Source organism: Puntigrus tetrazona, chromosome 25, assembly GCF_018831695.1.
Source record: "Puntigrus tetrazona isolate hp1 chromosome 25, ASM1883169v1, whole genome shotgun sequence".
Classification (NCBI taxonomy): Eukaryota; Metazoa; Chordata; class Actinopteri; order Cypriniformes; family Cyprinidae; genus Puntigrus; species Puntigrus tetrazona.
The window spans coordinates 2,289,222-2,303,123 of NC_056723.1; the positions used below are offsets into that span (position 1 = coordinate 2,289,222).

Consider the following 13,902-nt stretch of genomic DNA (forward strand, 5'->3'; position numbering starts at 1 on the left):
AGTGGAATATATTTGCATCTCGCATTTGAGTGTCCAAAAATAGTAAGAATTATATATTGTTATATTATAAAATTATAAGTTACAGAAAGAAAAATATATATATTATAAAATTATAAGTTACAGAATATATATATGTTATAAAATTATAAGTTACAGAATATATAATATATATATATATATATATTATATATATTATATAATTGTTATATTATAAAATTATGTTACAGAAAAAATATTGTTATATTATAAAATAAGTTACAGAAAATATATATTTATTGTTATAAAATTATAAGTTACAGAAAATATATATATATTGTTATAAAATTATAAGTTACAGGAAAAAAAAAAATTATATATATATATATATATATATATAGTGCTTTCAAACAAATAATAATCACATCCAAAATGCTTTTGTGTAGTGTGTATTTATTATGTATATTATGCATGTACATATTTCCAAAAACCTAAGTTTATATGTTAAATACATTCATATATTTACATAAATGTATATTATGTAAACAACAACTTATTTTTGGACACGATTGATGGTTCATCATTTGACAGCACTAATATATATATATATATATATATATATATATATATATATATATATATATATATATATATATATACACATATATATATATACACACACACATATATACATACATAAACATATATATACACACACATATATATACATATATATATACAAATATATATATAATGTTAATAATTTTATGAAAAATTCCTGTAAAGATATTCATATGGTCTGATATTTCAGGATTGTTTTTATAGTGTGTTTATGATGCTTAAAATCATAATTATTTAACAATATGTCAATGCCAAAGCTTATTTAAATATATAAAACACATGAATGATGATTATCACCATTTAAAACACTTGTGCTGCTTCATATTTTTGTGGAAGCTTTAGGATACTTTGGTGAAGAAAAAAATCTTCGTATATTTAAAATAGAAATCTTTTGTAACATTAGGGACGCTTTTAATGTCAATATTCTTTAAAAGAAAAACTACTGGCCTGTTAACAACAAGAAGGCTAAAAAGATTTAGCGCAGACAAAGGGCGAGAACCCTGGGAGAAATGTTAAAAATGCTTCCGTTCGTGTTCACACACGTTTCAGGGAGTGAAATCGGACGACATGCTGAACATATACAGAGCAAATCTGTGCATTTTACAAACCGACTGCCTTTCAGCTTCTTCTCTGACAGCATTCTGCCTTCGCCGGCCCAGCTTTCCCGAGGAGAAATCTGCACGAAATAGCATTCGAAGTATCATTTTTTGCACATTTACTCATACAAACAACGGCTTGAAGCAGACATTTCTGAAGGAGACACACCTCTGGTAGCAGGCGAGAAAGAGCACTATCAAAGCCACGCCCCCTAGGACTGACATCACCGACGCCACGACGGAGGAGGCGGGAAGGGGCGGAGCTGCAGGTTCTGTATGGGCAACAAATAATAGCTCGTTTATTGATTAATATGCCGTAGATGGAGGAAGCTGCTGGTGTGAGAGGCTGCTCACCTGTGCAGGTGTGACCTCCAGGTGTGTTCAAGCACTGCAGGTGAGGAGCGCAGACGGGCGGATGAGCTGAACATTCATCTACATCTGAAATAATAACAAGAAAAAAAGCGTTTGAATAAATTGTGTGTCAGATAGGTGTACATTTTTTTTATCTATATTTATATTAAATATTTGTTTTATTTTATATTGTTTTTGTTTATTTATTTTATCATTAATATTTACCATTTAATATTTAATAAGTAATTTTAATTTAATAATATCCTAATGATAATTAATGTCCTAATGTCCACAAAAATTTGTTAAACATTATTATTTAAAATAATCAAATAAAAGTGTAGATTTATACTTTATTTACTATTAAATAGTTAGATGTATTTAATATCATTAATATTTACTAGTCAATGTAATACTTAATCTTTTATTTATTGTTATTTATCTAAAATCTAAATACTTATTGTTCATTTTAGTTTAGTTTCAAATTAATGAATAAATTGTGTGTCAGGTGAATCAGTTTAATATTTAGCTAAGTTTGAATATTTTTTAATGTTGTATAATTAATATTTACTGTAATATGTTATTTTATACAACGGTTAATGTAAGTTTTGGCATGTAATGTAACATTTAATGCAATATTTAATAAAACATATTTAATTGAATTTAAAAAATGCACACGAATATTTAAAAACAACCAATAAAATACTCCCAAAACACTGCAAAAAACCCCATTGTTTTGGTGTTAAATGGATCAGTCAGTTTCCAAATTTACTTTGGAAAATACGTACATTTGGTTTTTAATATCTAATTTTGTAATATTGCATTATTAATAATTTGCTATTCAATGTAATATTTAATCGAATCTAATGTTACTTTACATTTACTATGCAATATTTCATGTATAATATGTGACCATGGAGCACAAAACCAGTCATAAGTGGCACAAGAATGTTTGTAGTAATAGCCAAAAATACACTGTATGAGTCAAAATTATATTTTATGCAAAAATTTGTAATTTTTCTACCATTCGTAATGATATGCATTGCTGAGAACTTATCTTGAATAACTTTAAAAGCGATTTTCTCAATATTTAGATTCTTTTGAACCGACAAGTTGTACTTCAGAATATAACATATACATATATATATATATATATATATATATATATATATATATATATATATATATATATATATATATATATATATATATATATACATATATATATATATATATATATATATATATATATATATATACACACACACATATACACACATATATACGCATATTATATTTATATTTATATTTTTATATTATTTATTCAACTTTCAGATGATACATGAATTACAATTTCAAAAATTGACTGGTTTTGTGGTCCAGGGTCACATTTAACATACCATTAAGTAGAATGTATTCAATATTGGACTGGACCTTGGCAGGTGGGCGGCTGTGGGGTCCACTGGAGGGTTTTAGGGTCACAGCTGATTTGTGTGGCTCCCTGAAGCAGGTATCCAGCAGGACACTGATAGATCACCCCAGATCCACACAGAACAGAGAAACCCAGACTCAACCGGGGCACCGCGCCACAGGCCGGGTCTGAAAATCACACCCAAATATCGGATCTAAATAACACGCGTCAAACAAAAGCATCAGTTGACCGTTTTGGGCGTTTAATACCGGCGTCAGGTTCTCTCCACGCTGAAAGGTTCATGTGTGCGACGCGCTCGCAGGGCAGCAGGTCGTCGGGGTGAAGCGTGTGCCGAAGGGGTCAAAGGGCACCAGTCGGATGTGTGTGTTGTCACAGATGATGCGGGACAGAGATGTGCCGCGCAGAGCGTCTCTCTGAGCGGAGCTGAACACACCTTCTTTCTGCCACCAGAAGCTAAACCGCATTTAAAGGGGGGTCATATGATCATCGGTGCGATGCAATGCGTTTACGTGGTTTAAGTAAAAAAAAAAAGACATTATTTTCCACATGCAGTACATTATCGTTTCTCCTCTAAGCCCCGCCTCCTGAAACGGGTGGATTTGTACAAAGCTCATCATTCTAAAAAGTGAGGCGAGCTCTGATTGGCCAGAATAATAGCTCCGCCTTCTTTCTTTGCATACATATTTGGGCGGTGTTATGAAATAAACACGCTCTGTTTAAATGAGGCGCTTCAGGTAACTTTTATAAAGAATATCTGTTTGGTTTTGAAATGTTTAACTTCAGAGATCTTGTCCATGCACTTATCTCTTCGACGGCCCCTTTAACTCAACGCTGACCCTGCAGTATTGATCTCAAATGAAATAAAAATACTCAGAGGAAGTGGAATATCACATTGCCTGTCACCGTCTCGGAGCGCTCTGAACTGTCTGGAGATCAGGCAGGCCAGCAGCGGCCCCACGCGGCCCCCGGGAGGAGCCGGCTCTGAAATGGCCCCGACCCACACGTCTATGTTCTTAGCTGTTCCGTAGAGATGCAGCAGCTTCCGGGCCAGAACTACATTACCCAGAATGCCTGCAAAATCTGACTCGTTCGCGGGTGCCGGGAGACCGCAGAGCTCCCGCCACGCACTGTAACCTGCAGAGAGAGTCCGATAACACAGGGCAAAATAAAAGTCTAGCACAGCATACCAAGTGAAGCTGGAAAAAATATTACAAAGTAAATTATCAAACTAGTTTACATTCTAGAGTACGGATAAAATTCATAATATAAATAATATATACTGTCCTACCGTGAATATATTAAAAACTAATTTTAGACTTGTAATATGCATTGCTAGGAACTTTATTTGGACGACTATAATATTGAGAAAATCATTTTTAAGATTTTTTTTTCAGATGCATAAATCTCAATTTCAACCAAATGTCCTTACTGACTGTTTTTTTGTGGTCCATGGTCACAATTAGAAAACAGTTTTAAATATCAGGAAACGTATTTATTCGTTAATAAAAATATATATATATTTTTATGTAAATTATTTCAGGCCCAAGTAAGCAATGAAGCAATCAAATTATTATTATTATTATTATTTTGACGTTTTTCTAATGCAATTTAAGTTATTGTATTTTTATTTATTGCACATTTTCATATTTTTCTAAATGTAAATATAACAGGAGTTTTAATAAGTTTGAATTATTCTTTCATAATAAAGATATGACACACTGAAGGATAAATAAAAGAGAAGAAAAATGGCGTACCAATTTGAGAAAAAAAAAACAAAAAAGTATGTCTATTTATATACATTTATATCTATTTATTTAAACATATATTTCTATAATGTCATTTTGATGTCAATTGTAATTTGTACACTTTATACTAATCTTTATTATAAACATGTCTGGAGTTAAAAGCTTTAACTAAATCTTTACCTATAAAGAAATAAAATATAAATAAATTAAGTGAGCTGCCAAAATAAAATTAAATATAAAACAAATGTAGTTCAATAAATGTATTTAAATCAATACTAAAACAAAACGTTAAATCTAATTAAAGAGGACTATTTAAAGAGTATCACTTCATGCAATTAGTGCTATTTTGCAATGTATTAAGTGACATACTGATAGAAAAGAGACCATTTTATTCTACATTTCATATATTATTAAAAGATTATTAGTATATTTTATATTCTAGCTGAGAAGACGTGATACAAATGTAACTAAAAAAAGCCATATTGTGCTCAGTGGTGTGTTGGTCATTATGTTACCAGTGTATCAGAAACGGCAACCATTAGTGCGCTTCAATATTTCAACTCCCTCGCTTAAAAGGTTTGCTTTTCAGTTAGCGTTCTCCCTTAGGAGGCAGTAGACAGCGAAGGCACCTTGCAGGCCATGATCTCGTCCTCTCTGCAGGTTTAGAGCTGCTAGGTCGAGCGGCAGCCCTCCCTGAGCCTGGAAGAGCCTCTCGGTCAGCTCCTCCACCATCATCTGATCCGCTGTCTGAAGTTTAGCCGGGGACAGCAGCAAACCACGCAGCACAGGATCAATGCCGCCTGCGCACACAAAAACATTCGGTGTGCATTATGCACAGATAACCACCTGTTCTAGTCTACGTATTGTGTGAACAAAATTATTGCAAAGGACAATTTAGTGTTTGCAGGATATTCGTAGGAACACGTCCAGAGCGTCTACTAAATGCTACGCCCTTGCACCAAACATTTATAACACACATATACATACATATATAACTAAAGTCAGGATACATTTTTGTACAGTTGACAAAATATTTTAACAAATTGGAAATTAGATTTTTTTTTTTCCAGAATATGGATGGAGGATTATTATATATATATATATATATATATATATATATATATATATATATATATATATATATATATATATATATATATATATATATCATCTATTCTAAAAAATTAATCTAATTTTAATTTTAAGATTTATATTCTGGAAATGTATGCAAAATAATGTATATTTAATTATAAAAAAAAACAAATAAATAAATAAATAATGCATATTTAATTAGATATATATATATATATATATATATATATATATATATATATATATATATATATATATATATATATATATATATATATATATATATATATATATATATATATATATATATATATATATATATATATATATATATATATATATATATATATATATATATATATATATATATATATATATATATATATATATATATATATATATATATATATATATATATATATATATATATATATATATATATATATATATATATATATATATATATATATATATATATATAATGTTTTTTTACATAAATAGAAAGGAAAATTGTACAGTAGGATATAAAAGAATAGCTATTTATTTCTATGCAAATGAAGCATTGTCTAATTAAATATGCATTATTTTGCATACATTTCCAGAATTTAAATCTAAACTATAACTAAAGCCAGGATACATTTTTATACAGTTGAAAAAAATTTTTAAATTAGAAATTAGATTTCTAGAAAAAGACGACGTGTGTGTGTGTGTGTGTGTGTGTGTGTGTGTGTGTGTGAGAAACAAACCCTCCTGCACGACTCTCCAGGATGCAAACAAAGAGTGATGTAACGGCAGAGCCGGGTGCTCAAGGCTCAGCCGGTAATCAGGTCCGAGGCGGTTCACAACCGGATGCACAGTGACGTGAGCAAAACGAAAAGCAGCGGTGGAGAAAATGTTGGAGATGCTGGGGTCAGCCGCGGGGTCGTAACCTTTATACGGGGGCATGAGGGCCAGGTTAGCACTGCGGCCCAGGACACGGGGCAAGTAGTGATCCCATGTCAAGATCTTCCAAACAAGATTCAGCAATGTATTAACGAAGCAACCTTTTATTAACATTTTTTTAAGGTTTGATCTTCTCACCTGGTGGACGGCGCCCAGTATTTTTCTGGCCTCGTGGTACAGCGTGTCCGGGCTCCAGTGAGGGTTGAGCTCGTGAAGCTCCTCGGCCAATCGGTTGTGCTCTCTCAGAAAGAGCGTGTGCAAAGCGATCATCCCCAAGTGCTCATTGGCCCGAGAGTCACCTGAGACGTGCACGCAAAAACAGCTCATCAACTGGCCAGCGTCAGAGTGAAATAATTTCATTTTCGTTTGATGTTATTGAAGTTCAAATAAAATGAAACAAATACTGACTTATTTTCTTTTTCTTCATATAAGGGGGTTTTAGCTTTAATATACTTTAAGTCAACATGAAAAAACGGCAATTCAGCAATATATTGCAAATAAAAAATAAATAAAATGTTCTGTTGCTCTAGATTTAATTGAATTATTCACAGATTAAATTTTAAATAAATTTACTTCATTTGTAATACAGTTTTTGTGTAATTTTGCACCATGTGTCATGGTTTTTTCATATATATATATATATATATATATATATATATATATATATATATATATATATATATATATATATATATATATATTATGACTACAGTGATGCTTTACATAAATTAAGAAAATACTTAAATACTTAAAAATACTTATACTTAAACTTATAATAAAAAATACTTATACTTAAACTTAAAATTATTAAAATGTATAGTTGCTCTACAATTTTTTTATTATTATTTGTAATTATTTTATTAGTTAAATATTTTATTTAATAATATTCATATATGATATTTGCTTAATTTTACTTGTTTTATCAGGCTAATAAAGCACGCTGAATTTAAAGTAAATTAATTGAGGAACATCATCAGCAAGTACTTTATTTTATTTTATTTTTAATTAAAATGGCTAGTAATGCAACCATTGCAGATTGATTATATTAAGAGCTTTTTTTAAATGTGCTAGTGTTTATGCTGCATCAGATGACGGGCTGTATTTTTCTCTCGTTTGTCCCATTGTACGTGATTATTGAAGCAGAAGTTGTTGCGAATGCCGTTATACGTTTACTGACAAATAATGATCCCTGAAAAAAACTACCTGCTTGGAAACAAAACGATCTGTTCCCCATGGATGCGGCGAGTCTTTGCGCCGTCTCTGATAGCGGGGTGGGTCCGATCCGCCCTCGTGGGCCGCAGGGGTCCAGGTTCATCTGCGTGCGGGTCAGGAAGGGCATGAAGCCGAGCCCTTGGTCCGAGCGGAGCTGGTTGACGGCGAGCAGGCCGAGAGGGGACGAGAGGTTTCTGAGGGCCGCGCCGAGCCCGTCCGAGCTCCCGTACACCATGCTGGCGTCCACGAACGCCGTTATAGCGTTCAGCTGCTCCCGGTGACCGAGTGGAAGCGTACAGCTGGGTGCGGAGCGGAAAAACGCCATGCAGCTCTGAGTCCCAGTGCGGGGGTCGGAGAGAGGGATCTGACCGTGAAGAAGAAGGAACAGATGTTCAGAGTCTCAACTAAAAGCCTTTTTGGTTGACTAGCAGTCGTTCACTTAACCATTAGTCGACTGACTTCGCGTTCGTTAAAGTTGCTCACCCTCATGTCGTTCCAAACCTGCAAGACCTTCGCTCATCGTAAAATCCCAGTGCTTTCTGAATAGACTGCAAGGATCAGTATATGTGATATCACTGGTGCTTTTTGTGTTTATGTACATACGTACTGTACGCAGATAACGTATCCACATTGCAAAGGTTGTTTACGCTCCAAAATCGCGCTATAGGTTTTTGCAGAGGAGGCAAATTGTTGAATAAAGACGTTATTTTGGAGTTTCTGCACATAAAGAGTATTCTTAAAATCACGGTTGAACCATGGACTATTTTGCCGATGTCCTTGCTATGTTTTCTAAGGCTCGAGGATCCTCACCGTCTATGCAGAGTCCTCGATTTCATCCAAAATGTCTTAACTTGTGGTCAGAAGATGTAGAAGGTCTTACAGGTCTACAACTATCCCTTTAATAAACCGTTTACAACATGATGAGCCTAAAATGCGCTCAAGCGCAGGCATAAAGCTTGGCACGGCACACCGGAAGAAGTAAATGCGGCGCGGAAAACAGTAAGGATCGACATTTTAACAATCCACGCATAAACTAGCGCACGTGTTTAGAGCGCACGTTTTCACGCATCCATGCGTTTGCGCTCAAATGAACAGAATCCGTGACATCCGCTCATTATTTTACAAAAGCAATGTTATTTTAAAAGCGCACAAATGAATAGGTCTATTACTCGTCTGCATGAGCGAAAATGAGGGAGTATTTTAAGAGCAAGTGAGCGCGCTGCACTGAAGTCACTTCAAAAGCTCACGCAAGTTAACATTAGATTGAGCGCCCGTGTAAAGCTGCTAACATATTTCAGATAATAAGCCGTATCGATGAATGACAGGTGAGTGTTTCGATGTTAAGCCCGATGTATTACTACGAAGACTTTTGGTCGACCAAGCTTCTTCTCGTCAACGAACGGTTGGTCGAATACCCGAGGGCAGCCCTAGTTTCCAGGGAGTAATACGCACCTGTATGGGAAAGCACGGCGTGTCTGTGCTGCAGGTGCGTGTGCAGTCTGCTCCGGTCTTAAAGGCAGCGGTGCTCGGGCTCTGAGGGGTCAAGGTCAGGTCGTGATCGATCCACTGACCCCACTCCACCAGCAGACGAGACAGAGACGCGTCCAGAGAGATGTTCTCGTTATGAGTGTACAAAACCTCCTGAGACACGCTGCGGACCTGCACAGACACGGATACGATTCAGTCTGGAATCGTTTGGTTAATTTATGGTGATTATCGTTGATTTGATTGCGGAGACCGTCTCTGCATTTGATAAAAAAAATTAAGTGTTTAATCTTGTGGTTATACATCAGTATCTCTCTATTCTCCTGTTTGATACTGTTCGGTGCTTTGACACAGTCTGGATTGAAGTGCTATATAAATAAAAGTATTAAAAAAAAGTACTTTTTTTTCTTCTTTCATCTAAAACAAAGTTTTTTTTATTGCCATTGACGGTTCTGTGAACATATAATATTTCCATTATAGTAAAAAAAGTTTCTTTAGAATATTTAAAGTAAATTTTTATGCAGTAAACTACTAGGTGTTATGCATTTTATGATAAACTGTGATGCTGCGGATGATGCAGTAATAGTCCAGAATTAATTAGTTTACCAGTTCAGTTTTATAATAATTAATTATACATTGCAGTTAATTAATTAAACAATTATTATTATTAATAATAATAATAATAATAAATATATTTGTGTACTTTTTGTTGGACTTATTAAGCATGTTGTATCATAATTAATTATAGTTTATCAGTTCTAATTTAAATTAAATTAAAGGAGTAAAATTTAGTTTATTCTTGCACTGGGATTAATTTATTATTTAATTATTGATTATTTTATTTTTTACAATGCTTTAAATAATAATAACATTTTATTTTATTTTATTACGTTTTTTTATATTTTAATCATTTTAATGATAATAAAGATGCAATTTGTTGCAAGTTTTATTTATTGACCTATTTTTTTTTCATATAATCAATGTGGAACCATTTCCCATTGTATACAGAATGCATTATTATGCACAATATCAATTACATGACAAATATGTATTTCAGGCTAACAAAAACACACTGCATTTTTTAATTTGCAGAAAAAGAGAGCATTTAAATAAAGCTCCGATTCGGTCAGTGAGTCTTACGGGTGGTAGTGTGTGGTTGTGGTAGGTGCGTTGTGGGTCCCAGCCCCTGGGGGCCCCTCGAGGGTCCTCGTACTCCGGCGACAGCCAGCGGGCGTAAGGCGTGTTTGCTGCCCCCCACTGAGGGTTTTCTCTATCAAAAACGGCATTGACCAAAGCAAACATGACGCTTTCTGAGAAGGGAAGGTGATTGAACAGTGCTATACTTTGGAGCGCACCTGTTGTTGCAGTGTCCCGTGATGGTACGGTAGCGTTTGGACAGACAGTCAGATTTACACACGGGTCTCAGCATCTCTGAGGAACAGCCTGTTGCCTGCAGTATGGTCTCCATGTCTCCTGCACTTAAAAGCTCTGAAACATACGCAGCAGACGTTGACACGGCGTCAAAACCGCGTTAGTAAACGACCCGAATAGGCGCGTGCGTGTACCGGTGAGGTCGGGTTTGTCCATGGAGTGCGTGTAAACCATCTCTCTAATCAGCTCCACGGTGTTATCCAGAAGCTCGGCCGATCTGATGTGGGTTCTGGTTTTGGGGCCGGTTTGTTTGAACAAGGCCAGCAGGTCACTGGGTCGGACAGAACTGTCCGATAAGGACGTCTTCACCCTGATAGACATGAGCACACACAAAACATAAGACAGAAAATAACAACTGCTGACTCTTTTGGGTCTATTTCATCTCTGCTTTACTTCATTGACTTGATTGGTCGAACGAGTCTCACCTGTCGTTGGTGTGAGCGTACGCGGCGTCCGTCAGCTCTCTGGCTCTGCGTAAAGCTTCCTGGATGAAGCTAGATCCCAAGTACACTGAAAAAACGGCACAAAATATTTTGGCTCAAATCCTGCCATTTGTGTTTTGAAGAGGTGACCAAACTGTGGTGATGGAATTCAAATGTCTTGTGCTAACTGGGTCTGTAAAGTATACTTCGGTACCTGTTGCATTCTGGGAGGGAAAATGAGATGTGGCTGACGGCGGCAGACACGATATCAGAAGCATCGATAAAATCAAGCAAGAGAAAGATTCCTGCAATGAGAATATTATACATGTATTTCCCTGCTGATACAACAAATCTTAGAAAAAAAGTAATTAACTGTTTGACAAAACTAATATATATATATATATATATATATATATATATATATATATGTGTGTGTGTGTGTGTGTGTGTGTGTGTGTGTGTGTGTGTGTATACATACGAATACAAAATGATATTTTACAATACACAAAATTAATATAAATCTAAAAATAAAATGTGCATAAATCAATTACGGTAAATACTATCCAAAAATGTATATATAACATTTAAAAAACTATAATAATAAAATAATATAAAAATAATATTCTAAAATCAAAAATGAATGTACCGTATAAAACTGTAAAAAAAAAAAAAAAAGATATATTATTATTATTAATTATATTATTATATATAAATATTTTTAGATTTTTTAAATTTTATATATATATATATAGAGAGATATTTTTAGAATTTATATATATATATATATATATATATATATATATATATATATATATATATATATATATATATTTTTTTTAGAATTTATATATTTTTAGAATTTATATATTTTATATATATATATATATATATATATATATATATATATATATATATATATACATACACACACAATTACATATAGCAGAAATAGGTAATTATTATACACTGCAATTAATGAAAAATTATAATTAATAATATTTATGTAATTTTAGTTGCACTTACCAAGCATGTTGTCTCCATGTTTAAGGTCTTGTATTCTCACTCTTTTTCTTATAAAATACTAAAACTAATAAAATACTAATAAAAAAGATTTTGTTCTTGCTTCAGATGAAAAGTATATATAGCCTTTTACACATTAAAGTACAAAAATAACAAATAAATAACGACGAATACAGAAAATAAATACGTTAAGTGTTTAACTATATACAAGCTCTGAACTGTTATATGGCGTGACTTAGGTGTGTGAGAAGCTTTAAGTCGGGACTGAGTTTTATACTCTGGCTTCGGTCGGCAGGTATGTGCAGAATTCTGTTATCTGTGTGACTGGTGACAACAATTTAACATCAAACGCACAAGGAGTGACTGTCCTGCCCTAATAAGCTCTCGGTCCGAACACGCCACCCTCTATCTAACGGGGTTATCGACACGATCACTCCTCAAGACATCGGGAGAAACTGCCTTCTGAACAAAACTTTGATACGGTTTCAAGAAACGGCTTTGGTCGTCCTTGAAATGAAATTTTCGCACGTTTAATCTCATTAGGGTCCAGGTTTAGCAACAGCACAGCTTGGAGCACAAACACAGGAACGGTTCACCCAAAAGTGAAGAGTTGCTGATATTGTATGCGCTCAGGATATATCTAAGACGTAGATGAGTTTGTTTCTTCCCCGGATCGGGAGAAATGCGGCATTACATCATTTGCTCTCCGATGGATGCTCTGCAGTGAATGGGTGCCGTCAGAATGAGAGTCTAAACGGCTGATTAAACTCCACATTAATATTAAAACCGTTGCTTCTGGGCAAAATAGAAGTCTGTAATATATAATAACACTCTCCTCTCACAATAAAATCCTCCCACATATTCATTTAGGACACTTTTGGCTTGTAAATGGTGCTTGATTAGTGCATATTTCCCTCCTGATTCAGATGAGATTACTTTTTTACCAAACAATATTATTTATTAATGCCACGATGGATGCGTTTCCTACAAACATGCCGTTTTTAATTTCTTAAAGAGTCTTACTGTAGATTATTTGTGTTGTTTTTTACGGCTTGGATTTTCTGACGGCACCCATTCACTGCACATGACTAATTGGCAAACAAGAGATGCAATGCAACATTTTTTCCAAATCGTTCCTAATAAAAGAAACAAATTCGTCCTAAGTGACCTCAGGGTGAATACATTTTAAGAAATTTTCACCGTATGGAAGCCCGTTTATGCCACTCAAAAAAATGTAGAAAAGTTACAATTAAATGGCAAGATACAAAAGTCAGAACTGTGAGATATAAAGTTTTATTATATATATATATGTGTATGTATGTGTGTATGTATGTATATGTATATGTATGTGTATGTATAAATATATATATATGTGTATGTGTATATATGTATGTGTATATGTATATATGTATATGTGTGTATGTGTATGTGTATATAAAGAAATTCTGAGAAAAATAAAATTCGCTCAAAATTGGACTTTTGACTTTGAATTTTGACTTTATAACTCACAATAAAGTCTGAATTCTGATAAAGTCAGAAATCCGAGATATAAGGTAGCAATTCTGACATTATAACGAGTT

General features: G+C 33.7%; 1 protein-coding gene across 1 annotated transcript; it reads right to left on the bottom strand.

Moving 5' to 3' along the window:
- Nucleotides 1-654: 654 nt before the first annotated feature.
- On the bottom strand, nt 655-13,662 carry epx (eosinophil peroxidase). The gene is given in 18 exon segments (XM_043227802.1): nt 655-1,273; nt 1,363-1,465; nt 1,548-1,631; nt 2,976-3,140; nt 3,222-3,305; nt 3,308-3,426; nt 3,870-4,107; nt 5,348-5,518; nt 6,557-6,815; nt 6,891-7,051; nt 7,956-8,328; nt 9,417-9,623; nt 10,590-10,719; nt 10,805-10,937; nt 11,015-11,190; nt 11,306-11,390; nt 11,517-11,607; nt 12,326-13,662. Coding segments are annotated over 18 exon segments (2,655 nt in total). The 5' UTR covers nt 12,344-13,662; the 3' UTR covers nt 655-1,215.
- Nucleotides 13,663-13,902: the final 240 nt, after the last annotated feature.